Source organism: Lactuca virosa, chromosome 8 (assembly GCF_052849685.1).
Source record: "Lactuca virosa cultivar CGN04683 chromosome 8, Lactuca_virosa_CGN04683_v6, whole genome shotgun sequence".
Classification (NCBI taxonomy): Eukaryota; Viridiplantae; Streptophyta; class Magnoliopsida; order Asterales; family Asteraceae; genus Lactuca; species Lactuca virosa.
This window is the reverse complement of record NC_136433.1, coordinates 334,283,191-334,301,469: the sequence shown is the minus strand read 5'-3', so window position 1 is coordinate 334,301,469 and position 18,279 is coordinate 334,283,191. Positions and strand designations below refer to the sequence as shown.

General features: G+C 36.1%; 1 protein-coding gene across 1 annotated transcript; it reads right to left on the bottom strand.

The window, feature by feature from the left end:
- Positions 1-16,036: 16,036 nt before the first annotated feature.
- Positions 16,037-17,936, bottom strand: LOC145132447 (myb-related protein 315-like). The gene is made up of 3 exons (XM_079067229.1): positions 17,614-17,936; positions 17,404-17,533; positions 16,037-16,587 (listed from the first exon to the last, which is right to left on the bottom strand). Exons 1-3 carry the CDS (start codon positions 17,933-17,935, stop codon positions 16,182-16,184), a joined length of 858 nt encoding a protein of 285 aa, XP_078923355.1. The 5' UTR covers position 17,936; the 3' UTR covers positions 16,037-16,181.
- Between the last annotated feature and the right edge of the window lie 343 nt (positions 17,937-18,279).

Here is an 18,279-nt window from a genome sequence, read left to right as displayed (position 1 = left end):
ATTAAGGGGTAAATATTAAGGGTACCAAGTATATTTGCATGGTTATTCACACCTTGTTTTGTGATCCTCGGCATCCCAGTCACAAAACCTGAAGGGCACACTCGAGATTGAAACATGCCTTTGAACAGTTCAATGAATCTCAAAGATCTAGGACTTTCAAATCCAATTAAAACCTAATAAATTATTTCGTTTTTCATGGTGGAATTGGTGAATCGTCATTCACCTACCTTCAAATATTTTATAGCTTGGATTACGGCATCCCTCTTCTAAGTTATAAAATAGTTTGTTGGGTCCTAGCCTTAATATTTCATATTGGGTGTCATATTAAGGACTTTAAATCAACTATCTTGAATATCTCCCAAAAAGATGTCTGGTCTAGACATTTATGATGTTCCCAAATCTCTTGAAACAAGCTTTCCTAAATGAAGATGATGTCCCATGGATATCATACTTCTTTCACCTCCTCCAATTATTCTCCCAAACCCACAAGTTCCTAAAAAGTTTAAGGTCACTCAAGCCCTATTGGCAAGGCAAGGTCTAGGTGTGATCACATCTTGGAGATGTAGTCACATATTGACAAGCCGGGAGAGTTGGGTGTCAAAGTCTTTAGAAAGTTGGTGGCTCAACTACTTTCTAAGTCACATAGTGAGTTCTTTTGGGAATCCTATGAAACAGACTAAGACAAGACCCTTAATGATCTTATCTATTTACTAAGATCAACTTCCTAAAACGCTATGGACATTGACAATGATGACATTGGATATCTAGTAAAGCTCTCTCTTCCCAATGGAAACGGATCGGCCATAGTCAACTCGGTTGACCCAATGGTAAAGAGAGATGCAAAGTCTGAGATAGTCCCATTATCAAGGGTCCATAGGTAACTATTGCCAAAGGAAGGGGCATTGGTTACGAAGCTGCCAAATTTACCTAAGGATGTTAAAGTCAATAAGTTTGGCTCTACTTTAGGTAAAGTCCATTGTCTAACTCTATTAAGTACATGCTGATTCTGATCGCGAAGATGGATTTCAATCGCATGGTTCGGTGATCAGAATTTTGGGCTATTACTTAAGAGTTATGATATTTATATTGCTTAGGAATAGATAACAACAAGGTTTTCATATGGATTGTAAGGATAAGTTTTTCCGCAAAGTTTTAAAATAAAAGAAAAAGGTTTTGATTTTATTTATTTTAAGTATCCTTACAATGGCATTTGTGAAAAGTTGTTGCTTATAAGATTCCATTGATAGCAATATTTGAAAAATGGATTTGATTCTTTCGGTTGTGGTAGTGTCTAATATTACCAAATAAGGAAAGATTCTCATCACCCAAGGTTCAATTGGACCGAAACTTGGAATCATGCAAGTTGTATAGTATGATGAATGAGAACTTTCAGCTTGGAAAATTAAGACTAATTCCTTATGTGAATAAGGAAAGGACTAAGGGATCGAGTACACATTCTTGTGCACTGGTCAAGTCCACCACAAAAGATCAAGAAGACTATTCGTCATGATTTACTTAAGTTCAGTAAATATGGTTATACTTATAAGTTTAAGTATAAGTCTGTAGCATTGGAGAAGTTTCAATGTGAGACAGAACGAATAAGAAGAATCAAAGTATGGCAGAAAGATAAAAGTTTCTCAAATCTGAAAAGATGGGAGAGTACTTTAGTATCATGTTTATGATCATCTTAATGATTAAGATACCATATCACAATTGGTCCTCTAAAGTCATCTTAGTGCATTCTTATGACTAAGAAGAGGAGTCATGAATTGTTGAAATGGTTAAATCAAAAAGATGAGTCATACTTCGTTCCAAAACAATTCTTAGAGTCATACTCCAAGATTGTAACTTGAGTGACATATCTTAAAGAGGGTTTGTTAACACTAGTCAAATGTAAGAGTAAAAGGTTATCTACTCTTGTACATTTGAAATTGGTAAGTTGTGATGTTTTGGATAAAACAGAGACCAACTTAGGCCAATTGTGTAAACTGTTAGTCTTGATAAAGAATCCGCACTATCTCTTGAATATTTGACAAGGGAGTCTTATATGTCAAGAGGACAGTGGGAGTCTTAAAGCTCTTGAAAGTTTCAAGACTTAATCAAGAATAAAACCTAAAGTCCTTCACTAGCACACGACTTGAGGTTTATAACCTATCGTGTTAAAATTTTTGTGCCTATTCAAGTTGGCTTTGCATAGGAGTTCTGAGAGATCTCAATTGGTTGCACAACTACTTGGAAGCAATGGCAGGCACCTGAGCTGCCAAATGGCAAGAATTTAAGATTGCACAAGTTTAATCAATATGAGTTTGGATTTATCACTAACCTTGTCTTGTGATTATGGTTTTGACAAATTCACATGGATAAGAACACATACACTATTAAATCTAAGTGTCATAAGGTTTCTCTCCGATTCATGAAAATGAGGGTGAGGAAACACTTTCACTAAGTAGATTTTAGCTAGATAGCAATTGTGATATTTGCATTCTCAAAGTCGTTAGTGGAGCGTGTGTGGTTTACCGGCACACTAACATGGACTTGTGAGAAGTGGCAAAGGTCTAAACAATTGAGACTATGATTACGGCATCCCTTTTCATAGTTCTAAAATTGTTTAGACACGCATGTGAGCTATCTAAGAGAGGTGTATGATTTTGATAAAGTTTTATCAAAACAATCTAGTATCAGAAATCTGAACTTTGGTAAGAAAGTCAGCTGATTTCTGAGTACATGTCAAAGCTGGTGGGAGCATAAGTGTTATGCTAATAATCATCATGTTAGTGGGAGCATGATAATTATGACAAAGGTTGCAAGTTAGCAATGTTAATTATAGAAAACAAAAGTTTCAATTCGTGAGGTTGCAGGGGTTGAAAAAGTTTTTTTGCTATAATTAAGGGAGAGGATATACTTCATTTCAGTTCTAAAGGCTTAGATTGAGACCTTAATCATCTTTAGTCAAGAATATATATATGAATTTCATGTTGGATTGGTTCAACTTAAGGAAATTCTATATATTGCGTTCTCAAAATTCGATTATGATTACGGCATCCCTCTTCATAGTTAAATTTTGAAACATGGCAAATAAAAATATTGTAGCAAAATACTGGTCTAGAATCATGTCTTTATGTGAGACATCATGAATCGTGTACCATTTGCTTTGGGTACAGGATCGATTGCATGTGCTATAATATTTGTCATTTCTAAATTTTTCCAAATGCCCAGAGGCATTAAGAAGGGAAAAGGTCTAGAATTGGATATGACTAAAATGATTAAGCAATTGTCGAGGACAATCTGAGGTTTACCAAAGATTGGTTGCTCAGGGAGAGTTGAAAGTATAGTTCTAATTTTGGAAGGACCATATTGACATAATCTGAAAAGAGGCATCTCTTATTCAGAAGTGATAGTCAAAATGAGAATATGGAGTTGTCTCCATAGGTGGAAGTTATCTGTGTAAGATTAGAAAACTTAATGCAAGAAGCATGTCCAAAGCAATGTACTTTGAATATGAGACTTAGTTTCCATGGAGTTGATCTCCATTGGAATACCTTATAATGACTGTCGACAAGTCTTTGTGACTTTGTACATATTCATTACAGGAGGGTCAGTGCATATAAGTTTAAAATCTAAACAGATTCCGATAAATGATAGGAATTTGAAATTCTCACATTTTTCGATAAGAATTTGGGAGTGTGAAATTAGAATCATTGAAATTATGTTCAATTGGTTTATTTTACAAAGTAAGGATCATAGACAAACATAGAGTGCATACTTGGTGTATGGCAAAGCTATTGTTTAAGAAAAACATAGTGTACATGCTTGGAGCATGGGACAACTAGTGTTTTTAATTCAAGTATAAAGTTGATAAAACCGAAACAATGAATAATGAGTAATCAGTATGGTGATAAATAAAAGTGTTTATTTATATTCATAGGGTTTGATACCATATTTGATTCATTTATTCTTGTGTTTCACTTTGCATGTTTTGACTTCCAGAATAACTAAGTCGCTCTTCCTGAATGATTAAGTTATTCAAACCATCCACAGTCGGTCAAATGTTGGAAGTAGATATGAATCAAGACTGTCATGGGTTGGTTTGTAGAGGTCCAAGTTGGTGGACAAAGTGGTGCTACAACACTCATGAGTGCTCATAAGTTCTGAGTATTGGATTCAACTCGCGCTCATTTGAATCACTTCATGGATTTTATCACGAGTGATCATGAGAGGATAATATCTTATATTCTTCAAACCTAGAGATATGAGTTGTTAATATGAGTTGGTTATACATTGATTGCACGAAAACGCATTGGTAACTCGATGTTATAAAACGTGCCTTTGTGTATGATTCAACAAGTAGTAGAACAAGCCATATGAGTCGAAGTTTATCCATTCCTTTTACCTTCGGGATAAAAGCGATATCTGTGGGCCCCTCGATGATTTAAAGATGATACATGTGAGTACTTGGCCAAGCCAGGACTGATTTGATTTGTTCAATCAGTCAGTCATCATGAATTGGAAATCGGGAAACAACAAATGGACAGAGAGAATGATTGATAATCCATGTCTCAGTCCATATGATATCTAGAATGGAGGACTATATGATCTCTTATCTAATGGACAAGTCATTGACAAAGGTCAGAGTTCATTGACAAGGTCAGAGTTCGACAGAAGCTTTTGAGAGCTACGATTGCTTATCGGTTCCTGAAGTCATACGCAATAATAGTTTTAGACTTATCTAAGTGGGAGACTGTTGGATTAATGTCTAAGTCCATAACTATAATTGGTAAGACTTGACCCGACCCGGCGTGGTCCATTTGGGTTGCATGGCATCATGCATTTGGATAGACTATAATGAGATAAATAACACTTAAGGTTGGTTAATATATTATAAGTTCTAATATATTAATAAGGTTATTTAATTAGTATTGATCAAGAATTAATTTGGAATTAATTAAGTGATCAAAAGGAGACTAATTAAATATATGGGTTGATTGTGTAAATCATTCATTCTTATATATGTGGGCTTGTGATCCAAGATTCCTTATGTTGGACTAAGTCCATGGGGTGACCCATGGATACTCCATGGAGGTTAAAATCCATGGAGCATAAGGAATGGGTAAAGTTATGAGTTACATGTTGTAACCCTAATAGCCACCATATAAAAGAATCCCATGGCTCAAGAAATCGTGCACTAATGTGTGAGTGTGAGGGCTAGACGATTTCAAGGAGTGTTCAAGTTTCTCTCAAGTTATTCCAAGTGTATTTGGTGTTGTGTGAACCATTTGAGGTGTCACACTTGGGGCACTAGGCACTCAAGCTTCATGAAGACATTCTACATCAAAGAGGTATGTATTCTATCTTGTTATATTTATTATTTTGTATGTTAGATTAGGATAATACCTTGGATGTTCATAATTGTATGTATAATAGAGAAAACATAGATCCAAGGTATTTAGGGTTGCATGTACACTTAGGAGTGTTAGAATGCTCATAACCCAACAGAAAGTAGTGCTCGTGTTGTTCAACCGAGAGTCATTGTGAAAACAGAAGGTGCTCAACCGAAAGTAACAACCGAACTGAAGGATAATGTAGCTTCAGGTTCTGGTTCACGAGCAAAGCCAAAGGAGACCATTGATAAAAGTGATAGTGATGTAGAAGAAACCATTGCTGAAGCTCTCCAACGAAAGAAAAGAGACAGAGAGCTGGATGAAACTCTGAAAATTGCTAAAGAAGCAGAGGAGAGGGAAAGGAGAAACAAAGAAGAAGAAGATTCCTTGAACTGCAAGAAGGCTTTGTTTCCCTTGTGGACAAAAGAGACACTTATCAATCAGGCGATTGAGTTTCCTTCTGTCTATTGGTTGGAACCGGTTTCTTCGTTTGATTGTGATAACTCCAAGGACTCGCAGTTCGACATGCCGATTACCAGAAAAGCTTTCATGTTTCATTGCTTTGATGCGACTGCTGAGGTTCCTTTTCCCCATCCTAAGGTTGACCGAGAGTTGATAGACTTCTACTTGAAGTATGGGCAACCGCAGTACCTGACTTGGAGCGCACAGAAGATCATTACAGTCAAGGTACTCAAACCCTCACCTGCTGGGAGATTTGTTAATGTTAATTTCAAGATCACTCGTGGTTCAGCGAACACGGTGTCAACTATCTCTCTAGCAGATCTTCCTAATCTCAATCCCCATGACTGGATTTTGTTGTTCAACATTCTGCTCACTAATCCTAAGGAATATGAGCCTATTTTAGAACATCTGAAGAGAATGTTGGCCTCCTACATCCATGAAGTTGCTACTATGGATCAGGAGATAGCAAGAGTTATGAACAAGAAGCCGACTGTCAAGCCTACACCGAAACCAGGGGATGTGAACAAGATGAAAATGGGACAGATAGATTCAACAAATCTTACTGTCATGTTCACGAAAGGTGAAGCTCACAGGTTTTTGTTTGCTCTGGTTGATAAGCATCTATTTTCAACAGACTGCTTGGAGCATATCATCAACATCATTCATAGATGCAAGCAGAATTCAGAGGCTGATAAGAAGAATTTTACAGACATGCTTCGGTGGTATATTACGTTTCGTTACCATCTTTTAGCCGTTATACCGAAGGTGTTTAGAACTGTGAAGAAGGCTTCTGTTATTAAACAGGATTGAGGTCTCGGTTCCAAAGACGCAAAGGGGGAGATTGTTGATTCCATTTGTGTTGCGTCTTGGACCTTAAGTTTTGTATCCGGATTGGGCCTGTCCATCCGTGATTATCTAGATTAGTTCCGTGATTATCTAGATTAGTTAATAGGGTTTTACTATAAATATGCATGCATGTATGCGTATTAAAGAGTCGATCATTACGTTAATTATTGTAACCCTAAACACCTCTACAGTCGAAGTTCTTCATCGAGCTCTTCTGAGGTGTTGAAGTGTTAATCATACGACATATTCAGTGCCATTCTTGTGTTCTTTATTACATTCTTAATCATTAGCTTGCATAGAATCATACAATCCTAAGAGAACTTAGTTCTAACAGTTTGAATAACTTAGTTATTTGGTAAGAATGACCTAGTTATTCTGGAAGTCAAAACATGCAAAGTGAAACACACGAATAATACCAATCCTATATGGCCCCAAAACTCTTTGAGAGTAAATAAAACACCTTTATCTAAGCACCATATTGATTACTCATTATTCAATGTTTCTATTCATCAACTTAATACTTGAATTAAAACAATAGTCATGCCATGCTCCAAGCATGCACACTATGTTTGTCCAAACACTAGCTATTCCATACTCCAAGTATGCACACTATGTTTGTCTATGATCCTTACTTTGTGAAACAAATCGATTGACAATATTTCAATGATGCTCATTTCACAATCCCAATCCTTACTTTTAAATGTAAGAATACCAAATTCTTGCCTTTTACTGTAATCTGTTAGATTCTAAACTTATATGCAATGATCCCCTTGTAATGACTATGCCCAAGTCACAAAGACTTGGCAACAAACATTACAAAGTATTCCAATAGAGAGCAATTCCATGGAAACGAAGTCTAACATTCAAGGTACATTCATTTAAACACCCTTCTTGCATTAAGTTCTCTAATCTTACACAGATTCATAGAATAACTTCCACATATAGAGACAATTCCATATTCCCATTTTGACTATCACTTCTGAACAAGAGTTGCCTCTTTTCAGAATCTGTCAATATGGTCCTATCTCTATACTTCCAATTGTCTATGAGCAACCAATCTTTGGCGAACCTCAGATTGTCCTCGACAATTGCTTAATCATTTTAGTTTAGTCAAATCCAGTTCTATTCCTTTTTCCCTCTTAACTCCCTAGGCATTTGGAAAATTTAGAATGGATAGATATTATAGCACATGCAATCGATCCTATTCCGAAGCATATGGGACCCGATTCATGCTATAAAATTTTTATTTGCCATGTTCTCAAAATTCAAACTATGAAGAGGGATGACGTAATCATAATCGAAATTTGAGAATGCAACATATATAGAATTCCCTTATGTTGAACCATTCCAACATAACATTCATATATATCCTTGACTAAAGTTGATTAAAATCTCAATCTAAGCTTGTAGAATTGGAATGAAGTATAAATTCTCTCCCTTAATTATAGCAAAACAACTTTTCAAAGCGAATTGAACCTTTTGTTTTCTATAATTAACATTGCTAACTTGCAACACTAACCATAATAATCATGCTCCCACTAGCACAATGATTATTATCTTACTAGCACAACACTTATGCTCCCACTAGCTTTGACATGTACTCAGAAATCAACTGGACTTCTAGAAATCAATACTTTATTGACTTTCTTGCCAAAGTTCAGATTTCTGATACAAGATTGCTTTGATAAGACTTTATCAAAAACATACACCTTTCCTTAGATAGCTCACATGTTTGTCTAAACAATTATGAAGAGGTATGTTGTAATCATAATGTTTAGACCTTTTTGCTATTCTCACAAGTCCATGTTAGTGTTCCGGTTAACCACACGCGCTCCACTAATGACTTTGAGAATGCAAAACTCACAATTGCTATCTACTTAAAATCTACTTAGTGAAAGTGTTTCCTCACCATCATTTTCATGAATCGGAGAGAAACCTTATGACACTTAGTTTTTTTATGGTGCATGAGTTCCTATCCATTTGAATTTGTCAAAACCATAATCACACGACAAGGTTAGTGACAAATCCAAACTCATATGGACTGAACTTGTTCAATCATAATTTCTTGCCACCCGGTAGCACAAGGGCCTACCACTGCTTCCAGGTTGTTATGCAACCAATTGAGAACTCATAGAACTCATATGCAAAGTCAACTTTTAACTGGAATAGACATAGAAATAAGAATATGTCAACACGATAGGTTACAGACCTCAGGTCGTGGGCTAGTGATTAACAATACTCTTGATTAGTTCTTGAAACCATCTCAAGATTTTAAAGACTCCCACTGACCTCTTGACATATAAGATTCTTTTTTGTCAAGAACCATTCCTTGACAAAACAAATACTCAAGAGTTAGTGTGGATTCTTATCAAGGAAAAACACTTCACTCAATTGGTCTTAGTTGGTCTTTGTCTTATCCAAAACATCACAACTTACCAATCTCAAATGTACAAGAGTAGAAAACATTTTACTCTACATTTGACAAGTGTTTTAAACCTTTTCTAAAGATTATGTCACTCGAGTTACAATCTTGGAGTATGACTCAAAGAGTTTATTTTGGAACGAAGTATGATTTATCTTTTTATTTAACCATTTCAACAATTCATGATTCTTCTCCTTAGTAGACAAATGCACTAAGGTGTCCTTAGAGGATCAATTGTGATATGGTTTCATAATCACTAAGATAATCGTAAAACAAGATACTCAAGTACTCTCCCATCTCTTCAGATTGGAGAAACTTTTATCTTTCTGCCTAATTTGATTCTTCTCATCCGTTCTGCCATACATTGAAACTTTTCCAATGTTTCAAAATTACACTTAAACTTTTAAGCATAACCATATTTACTAAACTTTAGTAAATCATGACGGATAATCTTATCATTCTTTGTGGTGGACCTGATCAGCGCACAACCAAGTGTACCCAATCCTTCAGTCCTTCACTTGAATCACATATACATGTGAACAAGGAATTAGTCTTAATTTCCCAAAAATGAAAATTCTCACTCATCATACAATACAACTTGCATGATTCCAAGTTTCTATCCAACTGACACTTGGGTGATGAGAATCGTTCCTTATTTGATAAATTATGACACTACCACAAATGAAAGAATCAAATCCATTTTTCAATATTGCTTATCAATGGAAACATATAGACAAATTTTTCCACAAATGCTATTGTAAGGATACTTAAAATAAATAAAATAAAATTTTCCTTTTATTTTTAAACTTTGCGGAAAAAACTTATCCTTACAACGCAAATACATATGAAAAACAGGTTGTTATCTATTCCTAAGCAACATATCACAACTCTTAAGCAACAGCTCAAAATTCTGATCATCGAACCATGTGATCGAAATTCATCTTCGCGATCAGAATCAGCACACTCTTTCTATAAGCTTTGATTCTTCCAAAACATCAAAATGTAATTACATTACATCATGTATTAGGAATTTCCAAAAGAGACTTCATAGAGTTAGATAATGGACTTTAACCTGAAGCAAATTCAAACCTTTTTGACTTTTACCATCCTTATGAACTTTCAGGTAAATTCGGCAGCTTCGCAACCAATGCCCCTTCGTTTGGCAAAATGAAACATATGGACTCTTTGGAAATGGTACACTTGAGTGTCTCAGACTTATCCTTTCTCTTTGCCGTTGGTCAATGGCCAATCCCTTTCTATTGGGAAGAGAAAGCTTTTCTGGACTTTCAATGTCACCATTGTCAATGTCCAAAATAGGTTTGGGAAGTAGATCTTCCAATCAAATTTGCCTTACCGGTGCCCCAAATCATTGCTGATTTAGCATCATCAAGCAAATATGTAAGATCATTAAGGGTCGTGTCTTAATCTGTCATTAGGGAGTGACTGAAGAACTAAGTCAACAGCCAGCTACCTCAAGACTTTAACACCCGACTCTCCCGGCTTGCCAATATGTGACTTAACCTCCAAGATGTAAGCACATATAGTCTTTGCTTGCCAATAGGGATTGAGTGACTTAGAACTTTTCAAGTCCTGAAACTTGTGGGATAGTGAGAATTATTTGAGGAGGTGGAGGAAGTGAAGCATGATTTCCAGTCCCATTAATGCACAACAAAGGGATTAATCTTTCACCTTGATTGCCATGTGGGATATCATCTTCAATAGGAAAGCTTGTTCCTAAAGATTTGGGAAGACCATAGTTGTCTTAACTAGACATCTATAATGGGAGGAATTCAAGTTTAGTTGATTTAAAGTCCTTAATATAACACCCAATATGAAATATTAAGGCTAGGACCCAACAACCTACTTATAACTGGAAGAGGGATGTCGTAATCCAAGCTATAAAATAGTTGAAGGTAGGTAATGACGATTTACCAATTTCCACCATCAAACAAAATATAATTAAGTTTAATTGGATTTGAAACTCCTAGATCTTTTGAGATACATTGAACTTTCAATGGCATGTTTGAATCTCGATTGTGCCCTCTCAAATTTTTGACTGCGATGTCGAGGATCACAAACAAGGTGTGAATAACCATGCAAATTGACTTGGTACCCTCAACTTTATCACCTAATTGATGTGTCGGTTAACCACACACGCTCCACCAATCTATGATAAACTTAAGTTACCCTTCGCCACACATTGTCAGTCCCATGTTAGTGTGCCGGTTAACCACATACGCTCCACTAACGACTTAACAAAGGTGCAAAGTGTAATTTCATGGGTTACCACTTTTTCACATTTTCTCAAGTAACTAAGATTGGGAATTTATAAGAGTTTAGTTACTTAGTATTTATCATTATACTTTTAATGAAGGGAGAATTATAGTCCTTATCCTACCCGTTCGGCTAACGACCCTCCACCAGTCAAGGAAGCGGTGGGTGAGAGTGGACACCCATTAAACTGCCATTTTATAGGCAGTAACCTTATACCCCCCCCCCCTTATAGACCGGCTTCGTGAATGAGGCCTACTAACGGTAAGATTGACTTTATCTTATACATATCTATATAATTAAAATTATAATAATAGTATAATGGTTGGATTTTAAACTTTTAAAATTCTAGGGTTTGATTTGGAATTAAAGTATTCATAAGGGGTAAAGTTTACAAATTCCAAAACTTGAGGGCAAGTATTGAAACTATTCAAAACTTTTCAATTCCATAACTTATGTGTTTAAAGTAGTTATTAATTAGAAAACTCTTCAAGTTCCATAACTTGAGGACAAGTTATGGAAGACTTTAAACCATTAAAAGAATGTGACTTTTTCTTTATTCATAACTTATGAAATATTTATGAGTTTTATGAAACTTTAATGTGACTTTTCATGTAACTTGAGGACAAGTTACAAAAACACATTTTAGAATCAACTATTAGATTAAAATGGATTGAAAACACATAATCAATTAACTTTTCTATTAATCTAAGCAACTCATATGAACAAAGATAAATCACATCAAACTTTTTCATGTAATTAGCATAACTTTTAAACTAATACAAAACTTGAATCTATTGACAATTATCTTTGAAATTGGATTACCATGAACATTACCACATCAAAAACCAGTTTATAAGTTCAAAAACAGCTTTGGGTAATGTTCCTAGTCCAATTCCAGCCAAAACAGTCGAAGATATGTTGTCTGGGGGTCCAAATCGTCGAGTGCATGAACCAACTCGACGAGTTGGATCAGTTTTTCCTTGGACTCGTCGAGTCCCTTTATGGACTCGGCGTCTGCTGTTCAGACAGCAAAAAACTTCGATTTTTCAGCAATTTTAGCAAGCATAACAAGAAAACAAGCCTAGGCTCTGATACCACTGTTGGGTTTTGAGCATTCTAACAGTCTTAAGTGTACATGCAACCCTAAATACCTTGGATCTATGTTTTCTCTATTATACATGCAAATATGAATATTCCAAGGTATTATCCTAACTAGCATACATTCATATGTACTAGGATAACAAAAACTAGATAGAAGACATACCTTTTGTTGTAGCTTGATTCCATGGAGCTTAAGAGCCTAGTGCCCCAAGTGTGACACCTCAAATGGTTCACACAACACCATGAACATATTGGAATAACCATGAGAAGAGATACTTGAATCTTAGAAATTGGCTTGCCCTCTTGTGTATGCACTAGTGCCAATTTCACCAACCAATGGGGTCTTTATATAGTGTGGCTATTAGGGTTACACCATGTAACTCATGACTTTACCCATTCCTTATGCTCCATGGGTTTTAACCTCCATGGAGTATCCATGGATCACCACATGGGTTAAACCCAACATAAGGAATCATAGATCATAAGCCCACATATACAAGAATCAATGATTTACACAATCAATCCTCATATATTTAATTAGTCTCCTTTGCTCTCTAAATTAATTACAAATTAATTCTTGATCGACACTAAATAAATAATATGATTTCATATTAATATATTAGAACTTATAATATATTAATATGTCACAAATATCCTCTTCTCATAAAAGGTCTACCCAAATGTTCTGATGCCATGCAACCCAAATGGACCATGCCTGGTCGGGTCAAGTATATACCAATTATAGTTATGGACTTAGACACTAATCCAACATGTATGTATGTATGTATGTATGTATGTATGTATGTATGTATGTATTTATGTATGTATGTATGTATGTATGTATGTATGTATGTATCTATGTATCTATCTATCTATCTATCTATCTATCTATCTATCTATCTATCTATCTATGCTTTTGTATGTCTGTATGTGTATGTATGTGCGATTGTATATGTATGTGTATCTATGTTTATGTATGTCTATATGTGTATGTATGTATCTATGTTTATGTATCTCTAAGGTAGAACAAGAATGTCTCATACTCAACGGTAGGTCTAGACTCCGCTTACATATATCATAATCATCTCTAATTAATAATTTATAATAACAACTCCAAGATGTTAAACTAACTCCTTTTTCTCGGAAAGGGTGAACGACCATTTTACCCCTCCATGGTCTCGAAAATCCCTAACTTGACCCAACCCTAAAAGTCAACAGAACTCAACACTCGAGTCAACAGTCCATGTTGACCTAACTTATCGAGCGCATCTATGTAACTCGTCGAGTTCCTTCGTTTCTCTGAAGAATCGGGAAAAATCCAACTCAACTCGCCGAGTTGTCTCACCAACTTGCCGAGTTCGTAACGCGCCCAGACTATCGGGGAAAACCCTAACCAACTCGCCAAGTTGGCTCACTAACTTGTCGAGTTCGTTCAAGATATTCTCTCATTCAGACGTCTTTAAGAAATACTCAGGCCCCAAACTCTAGATCTAGCCTCCTAAGGCTGAAATACCACGTAAAGCTGCAAGCGTTACGTCCATGCATGGCATCTAGGGCTAAGTTTGCCAAACCAAAGCTCAACAAAGGGTTTAAGGCATGGAAATTGTCCAAAGCTTGATAAAGCTTGCATCTTTAGGCCTAAGGGACCCAATATTGTCCACATCTGAAGCCTTATCTTCAAGGCATGCTCAAACAACTAAATGACTCAAAAGAAGGTAGAAATGGCCATAAACTCTCTAATGGAGAGATCTAAGAAACAAGTGGTCAAGGTAATAGCTTTTTACCTCCAAATAGTAGCTAACACTGAAAGAATGTTGGATCCAAGGAATCCTTCTCATTCCAAGCCTCTTGCTCCTTAAGCTCCTTCAAAGTATGCACTAAAACACACACTCTTAGCGCCTCTTTCTCTCTCTCACATGTGATAATAGCTCGATTAGGGTTTCTTTCAGGGTGTTAAGGTGATGAGGGATGCGGGGTAAAGGACTTAAGGTCCTTTAAATAGGGTGCAAACCCTGAAAATTAGGGTTTTCACGCTCAACTCCTACTCGTCGAGTTGGGTCGTCTAATTCGTCGAGTTGACTCTAAAAACCACGTGGCTATCTCAATCTGTACTCGACGAGTTAGGGCCTCGAACTCGTCGAGTTGTCCTACAAAAATGAATATAAAACAATTTAAATTTGTACCTGGGAGTCGGGATGTTACAATCCACCAAACCAGGGTCAGCCTGAGTGGCGGATCGCACAGAAGGAACGACAAACGCCAACGCCTGATCGGAACTAACAGATGGAGGAAGGATCTCCACCACGGGTACCTCATGGTACTGGAGATCACCCTTATACTTGCCCCCCCCCCAAACCATCTCAAGGGATAACACCCTTTCAATACCTGCAAATACAAACAACAAATGAATTAGCAACCCCCTTTCGTCTACCAAAAAAGTAAAAAAAAAATAAAAAATAAAGGAGGGGGAGGAGAAAAGCACCTACCATACTTCTTCATATAGAACTTGGGCATCATCCCCTAGGCCCGTCATGTGGTGCTCAATTCCAGATCGTGGTGTCGTCGTTGTTTTTTTAGTGAAAACACGAGAAAGAAGAGGGAGTAAGAAAAGAGAAGTCGGAAGCAATTGAGAACGAAAGAGTAAAGAGAAAATTTGTTCCTGATAGTGAAGTTTTAAATGAGGAGCGGGAATATCGACCCGTCTCAATGATGAAACCGCCTGTGCTGACAACTTCATCACATCAACAAATGTCCAGACCATCTCCACCGAACACGTATCCTGATCAAGACTAGAACAACTCAGTTACGCTATGTCAACGCAAACGTCTACTAGCCTAGGGGACTTGTTAACATATCCCTCCAGGAATACGTTAAAGATAACATAATTGTTATATTTAGGACGACCTAATTAACGGTTGCTACGTAGCCTAGTATCTGACCCAGGTCCTCACCCTCGTGGTCTCGTACTAGGGCCTTTGTACTTGGCACTCTCGCACCCAAGTCCAATCCCACACAATGGTCTCCGGTCTATAATAAGCCAAAACACAGTTGGTCACTTCCCGTGGAGACAAGTTTAACATAACACTCAGAGCGTTGCCCTCTGTCTCCTCTGCACCAATAGCAGATGACCACTAGTGGTGTACGATCCACCAATGAGACTCCTCCATGTCCTGTCGGCCTAGACGGGACAAATGATATTGTTGGGATCATGCTCAGAAGAAGACATGTCTAAAAGTGGATCCTTCTCCTCCAGGGGAAGGGATCGCTTTCTTCTTACCAAAACCCTAATCTCTATATTCTCACACATACACTCATACTAACTAGATCGTCGGAGCTCCGTCTATGGACTACCTCCCGGACGTCAGTTGGAACCACCACGAGACGACATTAAGCCTCGAGCACATATCACAACAAGAGTAAAATATTAGGACTTTTCTAGAGATTTCCCTTAATTAGTGAATACAATGAGTAAATTTGACTGTTTCATTGTTGTTAATGGGTTTTGAGCTTTACCAATAACACATTTAAGATAAAATATAATCAAAACAGTTCATTTTAATTTCAAAATACCTGTAACATTAATTATAGTTTATGGTGATTCTTAATCTTGTTTTTGAACATCAAACAATAATTAAATGATATGTCTAATGTCTAAACAATATATTATTTAAGAACAATAAATTATATGTTTTCTGGAATTAATGAAACCCTAGCCTTGGATCATTGAAGACATCCCAATGAAATCCTGGGCTATCAATCCAGTTTTGTGGCAATTCTAATTCAAATGAATTGTTCAAAGATTCAAGTTGATGATTATGTGACATCATCATAAATCCAATGTCTTCGATCGTTGTTGAAGTTTTATCGGTTATGATGTCTGTTTTTTTGTCTTTGATGTTGTAGTTACTGAAAATGTTATGAGAAGAAGTGGATTCGCCATTCTCCCTTTTGATTGTCGTGTCTGTATCATGATGTTGCTCTATTGGGGTATGTGTACGATGGTCTAATCCCAAGAACTTCATCTTCTTCTTGATTCGGGTATTCCAATGGTTCTTGATCTCGTTATCTGTACGGCCTGGGAATTGAGCTGCTATTTTCGACCACCTAATACCAGAGAAAACTATTAGTAAATAGGTTATATTACAACTTAAACTTTATTGCATATACATAACAATAATAATCACATGAAACGGAAAATCAAACATAGTGTTTTGCAGTTTGACAATATGTTTATGCCCCGACTAGTATCAATATTTTCATTACATCTTTGTGAATGCTAATTTGTAATACATCCACAAAACAAAGATGACTCTGTTATAACCTCCTCAAACAAAGATGATTTCTCAAAAGGCAAATGAATAACATTTGTGTAGCTGTAGGGAAAAAAACTGAAAAATGGAGCCGTTCCCAAACACTGGACGAGATTCTAGGGTCGGTTTGGGATAAAAATCGAAGGGGATTGTGTTACAATATGACGTCTCTTGGATGTTATATATATAAGCTCTTTACAAGATATTTATTCAAGCTCTTTTCGGTTTTCATTGGACTCCAATATATTAATTGTGTTGCTTAATGTAAATATTTAGTATGTTTTTTGCTATTATGTATTGCGGAATTCAAGTCTTTATATCTGATTTTTATCGTTACGTGGATTTTAATTTTCCTGATTTATATTGTTCTATGCAACTGAAAAACCCAAAAACCCAATATATAGCTATCTATCTAGTTGAACCCAAAAACTTTCCGAACCCGAAAATATGTATTTTTAGGGAGTAAAACCCGAAATTTTAGAGTTTGGGTTTCATTTTAGGCAGAAACCGAATCAAACTGAACAGTACTTAGATGAAAATGGTCTCCTTGATTCCACTCAATAATATAACTTTATAAAACAAAACAGTAGTGGAATTATGTAGAGATTACCTATTGCCAAGACGCGAATGAAGTTGAATAATCATATCTTCTTCTGCTTCTGTAAACGCGCCTCTTTTGAGGTCCGGCCGCAAGTAATTAATCCATCTCAACCTACAACTCTTTCCACATCTCATCAACCCTACAACACACAAACAAAGAAATTAATTCCAAAACACTCATGAGATTCAGATCCTTCAAGTACAAGAGCAAAAAACGAACCTGCAAGCTTGGGAACAACTCGCCAACACTGAATGCCATTGTTGAGGATAAAGTTCATGAGCTTATGATCTTCATCAATGGTCCATGGTCCTCTTCTTAATCCATTTTTTTCACAACATGGTTGTCTTCCCATCTTGATTGCATAAAACACTAGAATAAAAAGACGGGTAAACAAACTAAAGGTGTGATGTACTGATGTATACGTGTATGTATGTAAATATATAAGGTTTTGAAACCCGTTATCTGAAAATAAGAAAGATGGGAATAGAAACTTGTGTCGTTTGTATACCGAGTTGAAAGCAAAGATTCTGACAACTATCATAACCCATGATTGAGTAAGAAAGCACCAACCTTTATCACTAAAGATTAATATATATTTTGTTAATGATCATAATTATTGTCAAAGAACAAAAAAGTAATTAAGAAATGGAAGAGACATGAGTTACATGCTTTTTAAAATATGAGATGAATAGAACCACAAAAGTCTTGTGAAATTAATTTAATCCAAAAGCAAAACATTACTTGTAATACACTATTCGAAAAAAAAAATAATAATAATAATAATAATTATATAATATTATCTTGATATTTTTTTTTCTGTCATTTGTATTCAGGTCTAAATAAAACCCGAGTTTGATGCAAGAATGCAAATACATAGTTGAGTTT